General features: G+C 44.6%; 2 protein-coding genes across 7 annotated transcripts in view; one reads left to right on the forward strand and one right to left on the reverse strand.

Annotated features, from left to right (window-relative positions):
• Positions 1–23,223, forward strand: part of LOC143805121 (uncharacterized) — a 191,323-nt gene that overhangs the window by 32,207 nt on the left and 135,893 nt on the right. The window lies entirely within an intron of this gene.
• Positions 3,509–23,223, reverse strand: part of RNF208 (ring finger protein 208) — a 94,757-nt gene continuing 75,042 nt past the window's right edge. For 2 of the 6 annotated variants that reach the window (XM_077284005.1, XM_077284002.1), the window contains exon 2: positions 3,509–6,129. In XM_077284005.1, the coding sequence (XP_077140120.1) occupies positions 4,672–5,469 (798 nt within the window). In that variant the 5' untranslated portion in view covers positions 5,470–6,129 and the 3' untranslated portion in view covers positions 3,509–4,671. The other 4 variants (XM_077283999.1, XM_077284000.1, XM_077284001.1 and 1 more) reach the window with 4 other exon arrangements.

Genomic DNA, 23,223 nt, shown 5'->3' on the forward strand with positions numbered 1-23,223 from the left:
CGGCTGCTGTCCCCGAATCCCATAAGGCACCGCGGCAGTGTCACTTGCGCCTGCACAAGTCACATACATGTCTCCGCTATTCCCCCACAAGCGCAGTAACAGCCGCGTTACTACGCATGCGCGGGACAGATAATTTCACCGCACTCCCGATGCGATAGCATCGGGCCTATTTCTAGTCTTTCAATATTTTTCAGTGATTGACCCCATTTTAAGGAGGGTTTAAAAAAAAAAAAAAAGCATCCTTCTATTTCTTTAGGGCTGTAGAGGGGGTGGAAGTAAAGATGCGTGGCCTAACAGAAATATGGGTGTTGTCTCAGTTTTTTTTAAAGATGTCAGCTTGTCGGTAATGGAGAAAGGTGAGCACTATATGGTAGTATTATTTCGTGGTGTTCTGCTGTAGTGCACATGTATGTGTGTTTTACACGTGCAGCTTTAAAAAAAGAAACAAAAAAACCCTATATATAATTGCTTTATTTTTGCCCGAAGCCCCTTTCTTCAGTCCATCTCTGGGCTGTAGTTGCATAATTTAAGTCTTCACATACAGCTTCCTGACTATATTGTTTCACACAAGGCTGACATATGAACCCCGAGACAGGAAGTCACGTCACTGTCGCCCCCGTCTGCTTGCAGACCACAATGGTTACAACCTTAGTCTGGTTCTACAATGAGAACTTATGAGACCTTTGTATTAAACACTTCACATGCTGCGTTCACCGCTCACTGCCACAAATTGCTCCATCTGTTAGTAATTCTTATGGGTTACAGTAAATTCCTAATTATTAGTCAGCAGCACAGAGTGATCCCCAACATTCCCTCTGACTAATGGCGAGTTCACCGCCTATTGTTATGAGCTGTCCTGATCATGGTCTGAAGATGATGGGAGTTGTAGGACATCATGGTCTTCCTGGAGAGGACTACACTCGCAGTCCATCACTTCTCTGTTTGCTGAGCAGATGAATACATTCTGTTGACCGCTGTTGTACATTTCTCCGCAGCCTGAAGCGGCTGCTGACTGAGCAGAGTCTGCTACCAAATGTGACGTTTGGTTTTTCTTCTATTTCTTTCAAAACAAGTGTTTTCTGTTGCTGCTGATAACGACCCACATAGCGACATCTGACACAAAGGCTGGGTAACTGTGTTTAGTAAACTCGCTCCCTCACCTCAGACATGTTTATGACTGCTTCGAAGGGATGTTTGTTCATCTTTTTCTTAAGCTGTATTTTGCTTTTTTATGTCTTAGAGTTTCATGTGATACTCCTCACATGACATAAAAAATGTGCGGTATTTGGTATCAAATGGGGAACAGAAATTGTTTTTAATTGGCAACAAGAAAAATAGACAATCCTTCTAAATAATAAACTACCCAGAACCCATGCTAGATATTCTCGTTCAACACAATGGGACATCTCATTCCTTCCCACCAGACATGTGCTTTGTGGTACATGAACCAAACCTTCATTATATGGATCATCTCTGACAATGCAGGCATAACAAACTGATCTCCACCACTATGTGGCTTCAACATTGTACAAGATTAAGAAAACATGGCTGCTTCCTTCCAGAAACTGCGCTACATCCGTCTAAAGGTTGTGTTTGGTATGGCAGCTCAGCTATATTGAAGTGAACAGGTGATAGGCTCACCAGGTGAGGTGAATCCTCCAAGCCCAAGGTCCGAGTGAGCACACGGGCCACGGTGAAGCAGATAGGTGGGGCACCAGGGAGACCGACAGCTGAGATGTCCAGGAGACTGCCAGGAGGTTGGCGAAGGGCAGGAAGAAGCAGGCAGGTAGGCAAAGGGCAGGAAACCACAGGCAGGTGGAAGGCAGCAGTAGACCACGGGCAGGTATGTGGAGTGCAGGAAACCGCAAGCAGGTTGGTGGAAACCACAGACAGGCAGTAGAGCAGGTGACGGTGTATAGCACAACCAGAGTATAGCAACACTGAAGTCACTCTTAATACCAAGATCCAGGTATGTGTCTTGATTCTCTTTTATATAGGCCTGGGCGTATGCTCTCATGGGATCACGCTGATCCATCTGCAAAGCCCAACATGGAGCATAACAAAGTCTAGTGGACCTGGGTGAGGAAAGTAAGGCACGGATCCAGGACAGGTGCATAACAATGGGGTTGATTGGCAATACCATAAACAAGCTGTGGACAGAGGTGGCACTGTGTTCAGAAGAAAGCAGCCATGTTTTGCAGTGCTGTGATATTAATTTTAAGTATTAGACATGTTAGATGAAGGTATTGGAGGAGTCATGTGAGTCATAACTTCCACTGATCCCTAAAATCTGGGTAGACCACAAGGACACAACATCCTACATGATCTTAGCAGCCAAAGTTTGCATCCCTCATCATTGGTGCCAAAACGCACTAAAAAAGGCAGATGCATTGGATACAGATAGTCATCAGTTGAAAGGTGTTATTTGTGCACTGAATGGCTGAAGTATTCATGCACAGTATGGTGTGATTATTGTATACAGTATGGTACATGATACAGTAGACGCAATGAATCCTGTGCTGAGGCACGTGTATGGGAAGCAGGTAACCTTGTCTATTATCAGCATTGAACATAATTACTAGTTCTCATCTTCATGTTATACAGGAAATTTTTGCCCAAACACCTGAATAAATTTCCTTTACAAGTTAAGGACAAATTGGAGAGCGATTTGCGTTCTCTGATACTTAATGGAGGTATATCTTGGAACAGACCCCAAGATGTCGCTAAGGGTCATAGGTTGTCCAAAATCTATCTCCTTCATAGAGTGTAACAGAACTCCTAGCCTGCTCTACAGGATGGGGTCAGAACTGATGCCTTATGTCCTAGATGTGGTCAGGAAGACGTGCGCCTTATTCTTAGGGTATGGGATTGTGCGAGTATATTGGAGCATTGGAAAGGAATTTTTATCTTAATTCTAAAAGTATACAACATTTTGTTATAAGCAGATCCCAAAATTTACATTCTAGTCCCTCTGGAAGTAGGAACTGATCTGACCTCCCAAATAGTGTGGGGATCTTACGAATTATGTATCAGGCCAGAAAGCTCCTGGCCTAGCACTGGTTAGCTGCTACTCTCCCGACTGTCAGAGAATTCAAAACTAAAACGAATAATGTATTACGTCTAGAAAGGTGTTTACCTGAAAAGGAATGCTCTACATAAAGTTTCTAAGATATGGGGCATGTGGAGGGACACCCCGGGCCCACCACCGTCCCCAATCCTACTTCGTGATAAAATGATGGATCAAATTATACTACTTCCTTGATGACCCCATCAGATGTGAAAGTAAAAGAGAATGGTTTATTGGTAACCGTGCTTAACTATATTTTGAAGTATCTTGCTGCTTTGGCTCTGGTCTCCGATACGAAGAGTAATAAGGATGGTTCATTGAAACACTGGAAGGTTTTTTGATACATTCAACATGTGATTACTTTATGTAAGACTAATTTATTTTACTTCCTATGTTTAAATGTTTGTATCTTAAAAAGTTGGAAATCATATTCAATAAAAACAAACAAAAAAAGCCGTCTCTGCCCAGAATTCAAAGACAGGGAAACCTGCTATAGACTACGACTGGAGATTTGGGTCTCAGCTCAACACCATGTCAGAGGTATAAGAGTGCACTTTCCCTTTAATTAATGTGCAGACAAAAAAACCCATAATAAATCGAAAGTAAATAAGAGAAGACAGCAGAGCCGAGTGTGTTGTAGCCATTTATGTAGTTGATGGTTATTTCAGCTGAAGAGGAAGCTTAGCTCTAGCAACAACCGTCCCCCGTCAGCAAGCTATTGAATAGCAGGGTTCTTTGTAAAAAGATCAATACACAGCCTTCAACATAAATGAGAAGTAGACGTCTCCCACTATGATTCTCTCATCAGGACAAAAGTGTTAAAATAATAACCAGCCCCTCCGCCAACAAGGTTTTCATCATATCGCACCGCAATATAACAGAGACCTCGCCAACACAGGAGAGGTTATACTGATGCAAGAGGGACCTGCAAAGTGGTTAACGCAGTCACAGTATTTTTTTTTTCTTTTACATTTTTCAATAACACATACAATAATTTAAAATATATAATTTCTGTTTCAGCAACTGAAATAATAATAGCTTTGGCAAAACAATTTAGACAAAAGGGAGGCGTTGGATGATGCCCACCCCCCACTGAAGATAGGGGAAGGGTAGATCCAGATCGACCAGCAGCTTTAGCCAACAACCCGTGCCTTTGCCATTCACCATTATGGTCAGAGGTTGAGTTGTGCTTGGTGCTTCAATTATGCGACACGGCTGGTTGTAACAGAGCAGAGTCCACCAATGTGTCCGTTCCTGTACCCATCCGTCATGCATATTTACATTACCACTTAGAAAAGGTTGATAAGAAAAAGAGAGACACAAAGAAAGAGAGATCAAGTTCAGGATAGACAAGAAGGTGCTCGAGTAGACAATACTACAAGGGGATGCAAGAAGTCACCAAGACGGATAGAAGGAAGATGTAAGCGATGGCTGGTCGGTCTAAGTGTTGCCATCGATCACAGTCTATATCGCTGATATCGAACATTGTCTGGATATAGAAATGGCTGAATCTGAAATTTGCTGCCCCAGATCTCACATCCCCCACCATCTGAGATAATACTGCACCAGTAATACCAGTTCTCCAGGGCAATCCCAGTGCAAAGCTACATGATGGTACAGGAAGACAGTGGATTGCGGATTTGACAGCTACAAGCTGCACCACAGTACTGGCGAAAGGTCTGGTAGCAACTACGGTCTGCTTCACTGCTCCATTGTACAGGGTTGGCTGACAGCGCCTCGGTTGGCAGCCTGTTGAGAATGCTGGTGTTCACAGCAAGGGCTGCCAGGCCATAGTCTGTAAACAGCACAGTTTCCCTTTTGCAGGTTGGGCATGAAATGAATTTGTACTTGGGACATGACTCGTAGAGAATCTGCAGGCACTCCTCGCACACTGAATGGAGACACGATAAGATCCTAGGCCTCTTGTTTGTAAAATTGTACATGTGGCCACAGGTTGGACATTCCAATGGTTCACATGGGGTGGACGGATGTAGCACATACTGATTTACAATCACTTCATCGGAAGGGGTTTTACGATGGTAACAGATTTCGCTGCTAGCTTTCCGTTGACCTGGGTAGATTTTCTCCCGCCGTGGTGGTGGAGGCGTCCTTGGAAGACCCAAGGTGCTTGGAGTGTTATCTAGAGTGGGCATCTCCCCGCAGGCCTGGTTGACAATAATCTCTGAGTCTGAGGGCCAGGCACGTTTGGCAACTAAAGGAGGTTCCCTCCTCGATGGAGGACCATACCGCGGCTGAGAGTTCTGGCATTCCGAGAACTTCTCAGCCTGTATGATTTTCATGGCCTCCATCTTGATTATGACCTGCTGCCCTTTCAGACAAGACATAAGAATTTTTTTCACATTACTGTCCGCAACTTTGTTTTCTCCTAGAGCCCCCTGCATGTGGCTTGAGAAGGTTTCCAACACTCTCACTGAAAAGAAAAATTAGTTAATTTGGCAAAGCCTTAATTTTGGAGTTGTGTAGCTGGATTCGGGTGGAGACGTCCGTCATCTCCTACAAGGTAACCTAATCCAGAAGGAACCTTTACATAAAGCAGCGAATAATATCCAAGAGCTTTGTCTGCCACAGATCTCGGGAAAATATGATAATTCTCAGCAAGACAGCTGCAGAGTATGCCGAAATTTTACAGGAACACAGTACAATCCGTGCAGACAGGCTGAGGTTTACAATATCTCCACATCAAGGGCATCGTGTACCTTGAGAACAGGTGTTCCACCTTTTTCCTTGTTGTGGTGGGTGCGGGGAGGCTGGAGCAAGGTTGTACGAGTTTGTTTTTTTTTTTTTTACAAATTCCTTTGTCCTGACTTCTCACTCGCTCCCACTAACAGGTCAGTTGCATTCCAGCAGGCCGATGATCACTGTACAAGGCTGGCAGAGGTCAGACATCATCCAAACAGATTGCTTTAATGAGGCCTCCTAAGAAGGGGAGGAGGTGTCTTGGAACATGGACCCAACTCCCTCATCTCCTAAAGTCAACTATGTAGATCAATGATTACCACTGGTTCTGCCGAGTTCTGACGTGTTGGACTATCTGCTTTTACCTGTGTACAAAATAAAGAAAGAGGGGGCGTTAGTAACTTAAATGAATAGAAAAAATCATTTAAAATAAACACTTTTTTTTGTGATAATTGAATATATAAGTATACAATTGTTATCATTCAGGAAAAAAATACAGTGACGCCCAGGGCAGTGATGCAAAATCCGCCCATCATTGCCCCTATGTATAAAAATATAACTACTATAAGGGCTCAGTCAGACTAATGTAAAACACGGCTTGAGTGCTATGCAATGTTTTATTGCACAGCACTCAGACCAGTGTTCTATGGGGCAGCTCAGATCTCTGATTTTTTTTTTTCTCCTACTGATTCAGCATTAGAGAACAATCGCAGCAAGCTGCAGTGCATCCAGTATTCGGATGGCACTCCGCCATTCAAGTCTATGGGTGCTTATGAAACATGTCATCCGACTGCAGTCCGACTACTGCGGACTCAGGCAATGGTGAAGATGGAGAAATTAATTTATCCATCTTCCTGCTGTGATTCTCTATCATGCTGGAGAATTGGATCACACTAACGTGACACTTGGATCAAACTCTTGACAGTGTTTGATCCGAGTGTAATTAGCATAATCGGCCCCAATTCTCTTGCATGAGAGAACATACACTCGTGTGATACTGGCCGAATGCTGCCACCTATGTACAAGAATATAACTACCATTAAACTGCTCCTATGTACACTCGTGGCCGAAAGTGTTAACACACATGAAATTGTTCCAAAAAATGAAGTACTAAATTTCTCCCAGAAAATTATTGCAATTACACATGTTTTGTTATATATGTTTATTTCTTTTGTGTGTATTGGAACAACACAAAAAAGAGGAAAACAAGCCAATTAAGCATAATTTCACCCAAAACCCCCAAAATGGGCAAGACAAAATTGTTGGCACCTTTCTAAGATTGTGGGTAAACAACTTTATTTCAAGCATGTGAAGCTCGTTCAAGCTCACCTGTGGCAAGTAACAGGTGTGGGTAATATGAAAATCACACATGAAACCTGATAAAACGAGAAGTTGACTCAATCTTTGCATTGTGTGTGCCACACTAAGCATGAAGGAACAGAAAGAGGAGAAAAGAACTGTCTGAGGACTTGAGAACCAAAATTGTTGAAAAACATCAACAATATGAAAATCACAAATCCATCTCCAGAGATCTTGATGTTCCTTTTGTCCACGGTGCGCAACATAATCAAGACGTTTACAACTCATGGCACTATAGCTAATCTCCCTGGACATAGACTGCAGAGAAAAATTGATGAACGTTTGCGTCCAGATGGTGGATAAGCAGGTCCCAATCATGGTCCAAAGAAAGTCAAGCTGTCCTGCAGGCTCAGGATGCATCACTGTCAGTGCGAACTATCCACCAACATATGAATGAAATGAAACACTATGGCAGGAGACCCAGGCAGACCCCACTACTGACACAGTCATAAAGAATCTAGACTTCAGTTTGCCAAAATGTACACAAGTAAACCAAAATCCTTTTGAGAAAGTGTCTTGTGGACAGATGACACCAAGATACAGCTTTTTGGTAAAGCACATAATTCTATTGTTTACCGAAAACAGAATGGCGCCTACAAAGAAAAGAACACCGTACCTACAGTAAAAAAGGGTAGAGATGTTTTGGAGTTGTTTTGCTGCCTCTGGCACTGGGTGCCTTAACTGTGTGCAAGGCATCATCTTAAGATTACCAAAGGATTTGGGTCGCAATGTAGTGCCCAATGTCAGTTTTCAGAAAGCTGAGTTTGCGTCCTAGGTCATGGGTCTTCCAGCAGGACAAGGACCCCAAACATAATTCAAGAAGCACCCAGAAATGGATGGAAACAAAGTGCTGGAGAGTTCTGAAGTGGCAGCAATGAGTCCAGATCTAAATCCCATTGAACACCTATGGAGAGGTCTTAAAATTGCTGTTGGGAGAAGGCACCTTCACATATGAGGGACCTGGAGCAGTTTGTAAGAAGAGTTCTCCAAAATTCCAGTTGAGAGATGTAAGAAGATTTTAGGAAGCGATTGATTGCAGTTATTTATTCCAAAGGCTATGTAACCAAATATTAAGGTTAGGGTGCAAACAATTTTGTATGGCCCATTTGGATTTTGTGTGAAATTATGTCCAATTTGCACCCCCCCCCCTTTTTTTTTTTTTTTTTTTGGGGGGGGGGGGGGGTGTTATTGCAATACACACAAAGGAAATAAACATGTATAACAAAACATCTGTAATGAAAATACACCAAAAAGAAACAAAAACCCTTTTCAAAGTTACCTTTTAATTAATTATATTAAGGGTGGTCAATTCACAATTTGTTTAAAAGATAACATAGCACCTCCCAAACCCTTGACATACGGGGATATTGTACAAATATTAGAAGACAGAGAGCTAAGCACAGTATAGTGTAGCAATCCTACACTGGCCCTAATGGGTCCCTTTTAACTGATATCCTATCTGACAGCGGAGGTTGGTACCCTAAAATTCGATGTGGCGTCCTCGCTCAAGGTCGGCAGTCCCTTAAAGTCCCTGCATGCCCCTATTCTAGAGCTACTGTGTAACAATAAACCAACATGCACACGACATCTATTTGTTTATGGTACCCCTAAGCTGTGTCTGAGGGAAAATACATCTGGTAATTTGACTAATAGATTGCAATCTTTCATAGATACCAAAGATCCAGAGGTTCGTAGGATTTTAGATTATACCTCTGCTTGTTCACTAAGTAGAAATCCCTGACAATAGCTAAATCACAGCTTCGTGTCATATATAGTAAAGGGCATAAGTGCTAGAGGTGAATCCATGGGTATTTGTGTGATACATTTAGTGCAAGTGCATATAGGCCCCTTCAATGCAGTTAAGGTGCTCTACACAGAAAGCTAAGTGCCTTGTCACTCATCACAGACAATTAGAAAAACATTTAAATTTGAAAAAACTCACAATGGATCACTTAGCGGGTTGTAGTAGTTCCCAGCTTTGATGTCCCTTGTCCCTACGTGTTTCGCCTCCTCCTGTTATCGGGGCTCATCAGGGGACCCAAGATAGGAGTGTGACATAATAGGAAAACTGGGAACTGCCCCCTATATACAAGAATATAACTACTATAATACCGCTCCCTATTAGAGAACACCTGGATGTTCGGCTCCGGGAGGTTCGGATGAACAGTTACAAAAAGCTCGGGTACCAGAACAGTACCGAACCCGAACCCCATTTACTTGAATGGGAGGCTCGAACATCCAGTGTTTGCTGTATTGTAATGTGCATGACAGAGTGGCAAACACCGCTTCCGATCGGTGGTGAAGTCATCCCTGCCGGTCAGAGAGCCGCAGTTCCCACGCTGTCAGAAGATAGCGTGAGCGCTCAGCTGTGATTGGAGGTATAAAGTTTACCTCCAGTCACTGGTGTCAGCTGATGGGACAACTGCTCCCATCATCCGAAACCTGCTGCCGCTAATAACAGCGAGAGCAGGAGCAGCAGATGGGAGTATTCAGCAGCCGCTCCTGTGCTGTAAAATAATAAAAAGAAAAAACGGCGTGGGTTCCCCCTATTTTTGATAAACTGCCAGGCAAAACTCACAGCTGGGGGCTGCAACCCTCAGCTGTCAGCTTCACCAAGGCTAGTTATCAAGAATAGAGGGGTCCCCAAGAAGTATTTTTTAAAAAATATTTAAAGAAATAATAATAAAAAAAATGGCGTGGGGTCCCCCCCATTTCTGACCACCAACCTTGCTAAAGCAGACAACAGGGGGCTGGTATTCTCAGGCTGGTAATAAGGGGCATGGATATTTGCCCTCCCCGCCTAAAAATAGCAGTCCGTAGCTGCCTAGAAAAGGCATATCTATTAGATGCACCAATTCTGGCGCTTTGCCCAGGTCTTCCCACTTGCCCTGTAGCGGTGGCAAGTGGGGTGATAATTAACGTTTGTGCAGCATTGTATGGAGCAAGTGCATCTTATGGGGCCATAATTAACATTTGTGCAGCACTATATGGGGCAAGTGTCTGTATGGAGCATCTTATGGGGCCATAATTAACGTTTGTGCAGCATTAGATGGGGCAAGTGTCTATATGGAGCGTCTTATGGGGCCATAATTAACGTTTGTGCAGCACTGTATGGGGCAAGTGTCTATATGGAGCATCTTATGGGGCCATAATCAACATTTGTGCAGCACTGTATGGGGCAAATATCTTTATGGAGCATCTTATGGGGCCATAATTAACGTTTGTGGAGCATTGCATGGGGCAAGTGTCTGTATGGAGCATCTTACGGGGCCATAATCAACGTTTGTGCAGCATTATATGGGGCAAATGTGTCTGTGGAGCATCTTATGGGGCAATTATTAACCTTTATGCAGGATTATATGGGGCATATTTTAATATGGAGCATCTTATGAGGCCCATCATAAACTTTATGGAGCATTATATGGGGCTCCTGATTCAATATCAATATTCAAAAACACTTAACCTACTGATGTCTCAATTAATTTTACTTTTATTGGTATCTATTTTTACTTTTGACATTGACCGGTAGCTGCTGCATTTCCCACCCTAGGCTTATACTTGAGTAATTAAGTTTTCCCAGTTTTTTGTGGCAAAATTAGGGGGGTCGGCTTATACTAGGGTCGGCTTACACTCGAGTATATACGGTAACTACTCTAATACAGCTCCCTATACACAAGAATATAACTACTATAAGACTGCTCCTACGTACAAAAATATAACTGCTATAATACTGTCTATGGTCATGAATTTTACTTAGCATATGAGAGAATTTTTATGACTGGATATGATGTTACTCGGTGACAATAATAAAATGTTATGGGTTAGATATTTATTTATATGAGTAAACGCTTTCAAGAAAAAAAGGGTTTTGTTCGCGTTTCCCTTGACATTAAATCTTGGGAGTCATAAAACTATTTTAATTTTTCCCTTTCATTGATGATATTGGGCCAGTGTTATAGTGATGGCGCTGAGGGAATATGGACGGGAGGAGCTCGGACAGAATGGAACATCCATGTTCAGGATCACAATGGGAACGTTCCGAGCTTTCTGGAATGTTGTAGGAAATGTATCTGCCTGCTCCCTGTTCAGGAATAATAGTCACATGACTACAGAGGAAACACATTTGATGGGTTGTTCTCGCCCATAAACAATTACTAAGCATCATTATAGTAACCTAACCCACTGTACGGTATGTGGACACCCACCTGCTGCAGGAAATACAGAGCTGTAAGGAGAAGCAATCCTGAGGCTTGTAGTGTTACACTTTTGTAAATCTAGTCTTTATTCATTTACTTTCTTAGGCACATATAGATGTAGTGGAGCCGAGTACATCTTCTGGCAGGACCCATAATAATACATTGTTATCATAGGGTAAAGAGACTTCAATACCTCAGCTCGCTGTTATCACATATGACAAATATAGCTACACACGACACATAGAACGGATATTGCCTCTTACTGCAAGACACAATCAGCCCCCACAAGAGACAGTCAGTCTCTGCAAGTGCTCCATAACACGGCAAACCACTAAAGGTACCGTCACGTTAAGCGACGCTGCAGCGATATCGACAATGATGCCGATCGCTGCAGCGTCGCTGTGTGGTCGCTGGAGAGCTGTCACACAGACAGCTCTCCAGCGACCAACGATGCCAAAGTCCCCGGGTAACCAGGGTAAACATCGGGTTACTAAGCGCAGGGCCGCGCTTAGTAACCCGATGTTTACCCTGGTTACCAGTGTAAATGTAAAAAAAAAACAGTACATACTCACCTTCTGATGTCCGTCAGGTCCCTGGCCGTCTGCTTCCCGCACTGACTGTGAGCTCCGGCCGGCCGTAAAGTAAAAGCAGAGCACAGCGGTGACGTCACCGCTTTGCTCTGCTTTACGGCCGGCCGGCGCTCACAGTCAGTGCGGGAAGCAGACGGCCAGGGACCTGACGGACATCAGAAGGTGAGTATGTACTGTTTTTTTTTTACATTTACAATGGTAACCAGGGTAAATATCGGGTTACTAAGCGCAGCCCTGCGCTTAGTAACCCGATATTTACCCTGGTTACCATTGTAAAACATTGCTGGCATCGTTGCTTTTGCTGTCAAACACGACGATACACGGCGATCTGACGACCAAATAAAGTTCTGGACTTTCAGCAACGACCAGCGATATCACAGCAGGATCCTGATCGCTGCTGCATGTCAAACACAACGATATCGCTATCCAGGACGCTGCAACGTCACGGATCGCTATCGTTATCGTTGCAAAGTCGTTTAGTGTGAAGGTACCTTAAGTCACTACAAGAGCAGATGGTGCCCATATTGTGATGAACTAAATACAATTGACCTCCATAAGAGACAACCAATGCCCCTGTAAGAAATCTGGGTTGGTCGCTGTGTTTTTCATAAAGAAAAAGAAACCTAAAGGATCCAAAAAAAGGAAAAAAATCAATGAGAAGTCACTCTGGTGTCTGGACCATTAACGTCCATTATATCAGCCCTACTTACTGGAATAAGGGATGGGAAATAACTGTGATGGGCGTCACACAGCCACAGTAAAAACAAGCGTCAAGTAAAGGTACAATGGTGTGTAATTGTTACAATGTGCCGCCACATGGATACAGTAACATTTGAATAGAGCTATACACTTAAATATACTTTATTGCTTCCTGTTATCAGCCATTTCAGGCAGGGCAGGCCGACTACCTTTACACCCACGGCTATTATGACCTCTTCATGGTTGCATTTGGGCAATACTTTTACAATGTATAGGGATGTTTAGAATTTTACAATCAAAAAATTAAACTTTAGAAAAAAAAACTAGTAAAGACAGTTTGCAAGGACACAGGGTAGATGTGTCCGATCAGTGGTGGAAAGTACAGCGCGTCGCCTAGTGGGGCTTTCTGGGAGTTGTAGTGTTTAATGGAAGTGAATGGCTATGCATGTTCTGGGACTTTTAGTGCAGCAGTTCGAGGACATACTGTGGCATATCAGTATAGGAAAAAAAAAAGTTGTCCAGCTCACCACTAGATCAATTTCTGCGGCTTTGGGTGTGGACTCCAGTATGGTGCTCTGAAAAAGCGGCTGTGGTAATCAAACAAAAAGCGTTCCAGCAACAGACATCCAAAATCAGGTTATTGAGTGGAAGTTAAAAACTTAATTTTATTGCAATGCCTTTAAAAACAATGCTGTTAAAATCGTGAGTAAGGGATTACGCGTTTCAAACAAAAGTGTTCTTAATCATAGCCATGTGGCATATCAGCACTTTTCTGCGTTTGCGGTTTTGCTATAATGGAATTTCAGAAACGTACAATGATGTAATACTGAAATGTTTAACACGCAGTAGGCAGTTATTATTACCTGCATGTCCCCCATTCTGGTATTTGCCCCCATTAATGTCTTGGGGATAGGTAAAGTAGAACACAGCGATCCACGACCAGTTGTATTCACGCCGAAAATTGGGATTTTACGCTCCTTGTGCGGCTTTCATCGCAGCTCGTGGCCACGAATACAAACTTATAATATTACAATCCGCCAGTTCCAAGTATTGAAACCTATTTCATAGTCTGCCCGGACAACCTCTGCAAGTGTGCACATACAGTTGTGCTCAAAGTTTACATACCCCAGCATAATTTTAGCTTTCTTGGCCTTTTTTCAGAGAATATGAATGATAACACCAACATTTTTTATCCACTCATGGTTAGTGGTTGGGTGAAGTCATTTATTGTCAAACTACTGTGTTTTTTCTTTTTAAAATATAATGACAACCCAAAACATCCAAATGACCCTGATCAAAAGTTTACATACCTTGGTGATTTTGGCCTGATAACATGCACAGAAGTTGACACAAATGGGTTTGAATGGCTACTAAAGGTAACATCCTCACCTGTGACCTGTTTGCTTGTAATCAGTGTGTGTGAATAAGAGCTGAGTGAGTTTCTGGGATGCAGACAGACTCTTGCATCTTTCATCCAGCCACTGACATTTCTGGATTGTGAGTCATGGGGAAAGCAAATGAATTGTCAACGGATCTACAGGAAAAGGTAGTTGAACCGTATAAAACAGGAAAGGGATAAAAAAAGATATCCAAGGAATTGATAATGCCAGTCAGCAGCGTTCAAACTGTGATTAACAGATGAAAAATCCGGGGCCCTGTAAAAACACAACCACGGCCAGGTAGATCAACAAAAATGTCATCCACAACTGCAAGGAAAATTGTTCGGGATGCAAAGAAAAACCCACAAATAACATCAGCTGAAATACAGAACTCTCTGAAAACTAGCGGTGTGGCTGTTTCAAGATGCACAATAAGGAGGCACATAAAGAAAAATGGGCTGTACGGTTTAGTCGAATCACCATAAGAAAGCCATTGCTGCGCAAATGCAACAAAGTATCTCTCCTACAATATGCAAAACGGCAGAGACGAGCCTCAAAACTTCTGGAACAAGGTAATTTGCAGAGATGAAACGAAAATTGAACTTTTTGGCCACAACCATAAACGTTACATTTGGAGAGAGGTCAACAAGGTCTATGATGAAAGGAACACCATTCCTACTGTAAAGCACGGAGGTGTATCGCTGATGTTTTGGGGTTGTGTGAGCTACAATGTGTCAGTAAACTTGGCCAAAGTTGAAGGAAAGATGAATGTAGCACGGTATCAGCAAATACTGGAGGCAAATTAGCAATCATCAGCCCGGAACCTGCGCATGCGACGTACTTAAACATTCCAACATGACAACAATTCAAAATACAAGGCCAAGTCGACCTGTCATTGGCTACAGCAGAACAAAGTGAAGGTTCTGGAGTGGCCATCTCAGTCTCCTGACCTCAATATCATTGAGCCACTCTGGAGAGATCTCAAGCGCGCAGTTCATGCTAGACAGCCCAGGAATTTACAGGAACTGGATGGAGGCTTTTTGCCAAGAAGAGTGAGCAGCTTTACCATCTGAGAAAATAAAGAACCTCATCCACAACTACCACAAAAGACTTACAGCTGTCATTGATGTTATAGGGGTCATTACATGGTATTAAAAAATGGGGTATGTGAACTTTTTTGATCAGGGTCACTTGGATGTATTGGGTTGTCATTATGATTTAAAAAGAGAAAACACAGTAGATTGACAATAAATGGCTTCACCCAACCACTAACCATGAGTGGAGAAAAAGGTTTGGTGTTATCATTCATATTCTCTAAAATGAAGCCAAAAAATTCTTCCGGGGGATGTAAACTTTTGAGCACAACTGTAATATATATATACACTGCTCAAAAAACTAAAGGGAACACTTAAACAACAGAATATAACTCCAAGTAAATCAAACTTCTGTGAAATCAAACTGTCCACTTAGGAAGCAACACTGTTTGACAATTAATTTCACATGCTGTTGTGCAAATGGAATAGACAACAGATGGAAATTATTGGCAATTATCAAGACACACTCAATAAAGGAGTGGTTCTGCAGGTGGGGACCACAGACCACATCTCGGTACCAATGCTTTCTGGCTGATGTTTTGGTCACTTTTGAATGTTGGTTGTGCTTTCACACTCAAGGTAGCATGAAGTGGACTCTACAACCCACACAAGTGGCTTAGGTAGTGCAGCTCATCCAGGATGGCACATCAATGCTAGCTGTGGCAAGAAGGTATGCTGTGTCAGTCAGCGTAGTGTCCAGAGGCTGGAGGCGCTACCAGGAGACAGGCCAGTACATCAGGAGACGTGGAGGGGGCCGTAGGAGGGCAACAACCCAGCAGCAGGACTGCTACCTCAGCCTTTGTGCAAGGAGGAACAGGAGGAGCACTGCCAGAGCCCTGCAAAATGACCTCCAGCAGGCCACAAATGTGCATGTGTCTGCACTAATGGTTAGAAACCGACTCCATGAGGATGGTCTGAGTGCCCGACGTCCACAGATGGGGATTGTGCTCACAGCCCAACACCGTATAGGATGCTTGGCATTTGCCACAGAACACCAGGATTGGCAAATTCACCACTGGCGTCCTGTGCTCTTCACAGATGAAAGCAGGTTCACACTGAGCACATGTGACAGACGTGACAGAGTATGAAGATGCCATGAAGACGCCGGTTTGGCAGTGGGTCTGTAATGGTGTGGGGTAGCATTTTTTTGGAGGGCCACACAGCCCACCATGTGCTCGCCAGAGGTAGCCTGACTGCCATTAGGTACCGAGATGAGATCCTCAGACCCCTTGTGAGACCATATGCTGGTGCGGCTGGCCCTGGGTTCCTCCTAATGCAGGACAATGCCAGACCTCATGTGGCTGGAGTGTGTCAGCAGTTCCTGCAAGATGAAAGCATTGAAGCTATGGACTGGCCGCCCCTTCCCCAGACCTGAATCCGATTGAACACATCTAGGACATCATGTCTCGCACCATCCACCACAGTCTTGCACCACAGACTGTCCAGGAGATGGTGGATGCTTTAGTCCAGGTCTGGGAGGAGATCCCTCAGGAGACCATCCTCCGCCTCATCAGGAGCATGCCCAGGCATTGTAGGGAGGTCATACAGGCACGTGGAGGCCACACACACTACTGAGCATCATTTCCTTGTCTTGAGGCATTTCCACTGAAGTTGGATCAGCCTGTAACTTAATTTTCCACTTTGATTTTGAGCATCATTCCAACTCCAGACCTCCGTGGGATATTAGTTGTCATTTACATTGATCATTTTTAGGTTTTATTGTTCTCAACACATTCCACTATGTAATGAATAAAGATTTTCAACTTGAATATTTCATTCAGTGATATCCAGGATGTGGGATTTTAGTGTTCTCTTTGAATATATATATATATATATATTAATCACCCCACCCCTACACCCTCCTCGGTGTATACCCAGACAATACAACAATGGGGGAACAATAGATTACGCAGCTATAGTAAGAAGCACAGAGAAGAGAGGGGATGATGGCGATGAATATTTTTCATCTTTTACTGGAAATACATTTTCTATCGGCTGTCTGCTCAGACGAAGGCTATGCTGAGGACAATGAAGCATTTTTCTTCGGTGACCACATATCACAGGAAGGAACCGTGACTAATCCACCTTGTTTCTTAACGCTTCATTTGGTAAAGCTCGGCAGCCAATCAAATTCCAGCTTCTGTGTGGTCATTATTTAATTTCTATGTATTTTATCAGGATTCAAAGGAGTTGTCCAGGATGAGAAAAAGCATGGCTGTTTTTTTTCCCCAAGAAACAGCGCCGCACTTGTCCTCAGGTTGTGTCTGGTATAGCCCCAATCACTTCAGTGGTGACAAGCTGTAATACCAGATACAATCTGCACACACGGGCGGCATTTTTTTGGGGATAAAGGCTGTCTTCTTTCTCATTCTGAACAACAACTTTCAAAATGTAAATTCACATGTCCTAAGTAAAGGTGTCACCCAACAGGGGCAAAGATGGAAATGGTAATGCCACAAATCCTTAGGACTCATGTGTATATATTTATATATATCACAGTAACCACTGCTGCATGTACACATATCAGTTATCCAGACTCATTGCAACCAATCACAGTGCATCTTTCATTTTGGAGCCAGCACAGGTAGAATTAAGCTATATTCTGGTAGGCCACTTTTTCCTTTGAGCTTGAAGGCGCACAGTGCTCATGTCAATAAACTTTATTTATAAAATACAAAGTGTAGAAGAGCAAAATAGAAGTAAATGTCACATTGAGCTTCCCACGTGTTGGCAGCCGGCACATCATGTTTCTCCAGATTGTATTATGTTGCACCTCCTGCCGCTCCACAATCTGTGAATAACCTCGTTTCTGACAATTTGCAGAATTCAGTAAATAATAATTTTTGGGATCTCTAGCTCTGCCCCACTCTCACCTCTTACAGTCCCATTGCCAGAAATAAAAGCAGATCTGTCGAGATTAGAGAAGTAATGGCAGCCATTCAGCGATGCTAGATGTTACCATCGTACTCTGCGTATGATGCCAGATCTGAGTACTATCTATCACACATGCGCCCCCATCGCCCCTATTTGTCTGCTTTGGATTCCTTAGCTGACAGGCATAAACCCGCCATGGTGCCTCCACCGCAGCTGGGCAAACCGCTCTTACCAGGCCTTACGTATGTCCCGCGGTCCTGGGTTACCTGCGGGTTCTCCATTTATTTCTTATACTGATGGTAGCACAGTCTGTATCTCAGATGAGAAGTTTTTGGTTGTAATCTCCAATGACAAGAGACCGAATATGTTGGCGCCAAATACAGGACAAGAGGAGAAACATGGGGCAAGCAATAAAGGAAGACCAATGATGGTGGTGGGTGAGGGTGAACAAGACTCCATCTTCTGGCCATAGATATGGGAAAGTTATGGGCTGGATGATCACCCAATTGACAACTCTCGCCTTCCACTGCCCCATAGTGTCTGCTCCCCTTTGCCATGTAGGCCTGTTCTTTCTATGGAAGATAAGCAGTGGCCCCATCACCCAAAGCCTTCACTGTAGTATCTGCTCCGCTTCAGTCTGTGCGATATTAGATGGTAAGCTCTGCAGACCTGATCACGTCCACAGATAAATCTGTAACCATAACTGAAAATTTCTTCACTCATCCTTAAAGATAACTCGTCACTAAACTCCGCATCAACCAGGGAGATAACATCGGGAGCAAGAATCCAAAATGACCCCCTCGTTCTGGTCCGGGCATAGGTCCAGTTCATGTTCTGTAGGCCCTTCCATGAATGTAATGAGATTGGCTGAAATGCTCCAAACATCAGAGCAGCAGGAGGGATGTCTGCACTTTACAATATGAGGGGCACACACCTCCTTCCCATCCCTGCAATGTAAGCCATAGCCCCCTCCTCCAGGTCCTACACCAGAAGCATGCAGGGTGGACATGGCCCCTGTGTGCTGTTTGGGTTTTGTCAGTGCATCTCGGGAGGCCACATTCTGCAAAGGTTATCTGAAAGACAGATTAGATGCACAGTGCTCTGTCACTGCTCCCCGCCCCCCATCTTCTGCTCACTCACCCTTCTATACAGCTCTAGGCTCATACAATCCCATACAAACCCCCAGAAGGTCGCCCCTATATTTGCATGCCGAAACCAAAAAGATCTAAAATACCAGATGTCAATCACCTCCACTTGGATGAGGCAAGGGCTATCGGGGAAGAAGGCAGCATTAGAGGCTTGTGTAGGGTGTCCGCCAGGATCCTTCTCGTATCTTGTAGTAATCCAATTGCAAAAATGGGAAGTTTCCAATGAGAAGCATTGTATTTATATGGGTTGAGATGTCATGAAAGCCTCTTGGAGGAGGGGGAGATGATAAATCCAAGATGGGTGGTCATACAGGAGGCTGTAAATGTCATTGCACAAAGAAGACCTCATCCCTGATGCAAGACCGATGCAATGAGGAGACCCTACCCCCTATAAGGTGCAGGATACAGACCCCTCTCCCTGTTATGCCCAGCAAATGCCAAGAGACACCTACCAGCTGCGGCTCCTTGCGGTGCCCTGATCCTCCCTGTCTGCAGTGGGCTCTGCAGTGATGCAGGCTGCTCCTGTTTCTCTCAATCAGTTAGCACAAGCCCAGTGGGTTGCAGTAGCTCAGGGTCCACCCTCTGTACAAGGCAAAGCTGTCAGCACAGAGCCTCCTCCCCAGGCCATACCCCCTTCCCATTCATCTTCTACCTATATGAGCATGCTACAGTATATACAGCTCTCCCTATGCAGCTGCTGCGACTGACCAGGGAGGGGAGGGGGCCGCAGACACTGAGTCTTTATATATGCACCCCCTTCAGAACAAGCACAGTGCTGTATCACACTGCACAGGATTAATAGGCGTCACAGACTGGGCAAATACATTTACACATGTAGCAGAGCTCATCTAGTCCATTCTGTAAAGCAGCTTTGTGTAAATGCACATGAAATAAAGAGCTTGCCATAAAATGGAGCAAAAGACCAATTCAGGCCTGCTCCATCTGCAGAAGCAGCTCGGGCACAGGTGCAGAGCACAGAAGAGTAGAGGGGGTGATGTATTGTCCTGGGGAGGCCGGGGGATTCCTGAGATGACTTGTCAGAAATGAAATAGTCAATGACTGGACGAGTGGACGGCACTCACATAAGACTAGAGCCGGAGAATGGAGTTTTAGTTTGGGCCCTTCGGCCAGCAATGGTCGATACAGAGCCAAATGTCACCAATCTGCATCATAAATGAAATGACAAGATGGACAAGTAATAAACGCGACACTGCGTATACGGTAGAGACACAGATGTGAGGCGGCCATACACCGACATCTGGAGGATTCAAGTCAGAGCATCGACATTTCCTGTTAGTCTTACATGGGAGTGGGTAACTATTGCTCATATCATACAGGAAGGGGAAAATGCCGAAATACAAGTTACAATATATTATCTACAACATTTCTCACCAACAAACAACATAAAGCTGAATTACAATAATTCTAACATGCAAGAATAATATCACGGACACTGAGGGTACAGGATAATTACACTGACATTCAGGGAACAGGATAATGATGATGCTGACACTCTGGGTACCATGCAATGACACTGTCACTCAGGGAACAGGATGGTGACGCTGACACTCTGGGTACCATGCAATGACACTGTCACTCAGGGAACAGGATAGTGATGCTGACACTCTGGGTACCATACAATGACACTGTCACTCAGGGAACAGGATGGTGACGCTGACACTCTGGGTACCATGCAATGACACTGTCACTCAGGGAACAGGATGGTGACGCTGACACTCTGGGTACCATACAATGACACTGTCACTCAGGGAACAGGATAGTGACGCTGACACTCTGGGTACCATACAATGACACTGTCACTCAGGGAACAGGATAGTGACGCTGACACTCTGGATACCATACAATGACACTGTCACTCAGGGAACAGGATGGTGACGCTGACACTCTGGATACCATACAATGACACTGTCACTCAGGGAACGGGATAGTGACGCTGACACTCTGGGTACCATACAATGACACTGTCACTCAGGGAACGGGATAGTGACGCTGACACTCTGGGTACCATACAATGACACTGTCACTCAGGGAACGGGATAGTGACGCTGACACTCTGGGTACCATACAATGACACTGTCACTCAGGGAACGGGATAGTGACGCTGACACTCTGGGTACCATACAATGACACTGTCACTCAGGGAACGGGATAGTGACGCTGACACTCTGGGTACCATACAATGACACTGTCACTCAGGGAATGGGATAGTGACGCTGACACTCTGGGTACCATACAATGACACTGTCACTCAGGGAACAGGATGGTGACGCTGACACTCTGGGTACCATACAATGACACTGTCACTCAGGGAACAGGATGGTGACGCTGACACTCTGGGTACCATACAATGACACTGTCACTCAGGGAATGGGATAGTGACGCTGACACTCTGGGTACCATACAATGACACTGTCACTCAGGGAACAGGATAGTGACGCTGACACTCTGGGTACCATACAATGACACTGTCACTCAGGGAATGGGATAGTGACGCTGACACTCTGGGTACCATACAATGACACTGTCACTCAGGGAACAGGATAGTGACGCTGACACTCTGGATACCATACAATGACACTGTCACTCAGGGAACGGGATAGTGACGCTGACACTCTGGGTACCATACAATGACACTGTCACTCAGGGAACAGGATAGTGACGCTAACACTCTGGGTACCATACAATGACACTGTCACTCAGGGAACGGGATAGTGACGCTGACACTCTGGGTACCATACAATGACACTGTCACTCAGGGAACAGGATAGTGACGCTAACACTCTGGGTACCATACAATGACACTGTCACTCAGGGAACAGGATAGTGATGCTAACACTCTGGGTACCATACAATGACACTGTCACTCAGGGAACAGGATGGTGACGCTGACACACTGGGTACCATACAATGACACTGTCACTCAGGGAACGGGATGGTGACGCTGACACTCTGGGTACCATGCAATGACACTGTCACTCAGGGAACAGGATGGTGACGCTGACACTCTGGGTACCATACAATGACACTGTCACTCAGGGAACGGGATAGTGACGCTGACACTCTGGATACCATACAATGACAGTCACTCAGGGAACGGGATAGTGACGCTGACACTCTGGGTACCATACAATGACAGTCACTCAGGGAACGGGATAGTGACGCTGACACTCTGGGTACTAGGCAATGACACTTTCACTCAGGGAACGGGATAGTGACGCTAACACTCTGGGTACCATACAATGACACTGTCACTCAGGGAACAGGATGGTGACGCTGACACTCTGGGTACCATACAATGACACTGTCACTCAGGGAACGGGATAGTGACGCTGACACTCTGGGTACCATACAATGACACTGTCACTCAGGGAACAGGATGGTGACGCTGACACTCTGGGTACCATACAATGACACTGTCACTCAGGGAACAGGATAGTGATGCTAACACTCTGGGTACCATACAATGACACTGTCACTCAGGGAACAGGATAGTGATGCTGACACTCTGGGTACCATACAATGACACTGTCACTCAGGGAACAGGATGGTGACGCTGACACTCTGGGTACCATGCAATGACACTGTCACTCAGGGAACGGGATAGTGACGCTGACACTCTGGGTACCATACAATGACAGTCACTCAGGGAACGGGATAGTGACGCTGACACTCTGGGTACTAGGCAATGACACTTTCACTCAGGGAACGGGATAGTGACGCTAACACTCTGGGTACCATACAATGACACTGTCACTCAGGGAACAGGATGGTGACGCTGACACTCTGGGTACCATACAATGACACTGTCACTCAGGGAACAGGATAGTGATGCTAACACTCTGGGTACCATACAATGACACTGTCACTCAGGGAACAGGATAGTGATGCTGACACTCTGGGTACCATACAATGACACTGTCACTCAGGGAACAGGATGGTGACGCTGACACTCTGGGTACCATGCAATGACACTGTCACTCAGGGAACGGGATAGTGACGCTGACACTCTGGGTACCATACAATGACACTGTCACTCAGGGAACAGGATAGTGATGCTAACACTCTGGGTACCATACAATGACACTGTCACTCAGGGAAC

The sequence above is a fragment of the Ranitomeya variabilis genome, chromosome 2 (genome assembly GCF_051348905.1).
Source record: "Ranitomeya variabilis isolate aRanVar5 chromosome 2, aRanVar5.hap1, whole genome shotgun sequence".
NCBI lineage: Eukaryota > Metazoa > Chordata > Amphibia > Anura > Dendrobatidae > Ranitomeya > Ranitomeya variabilis.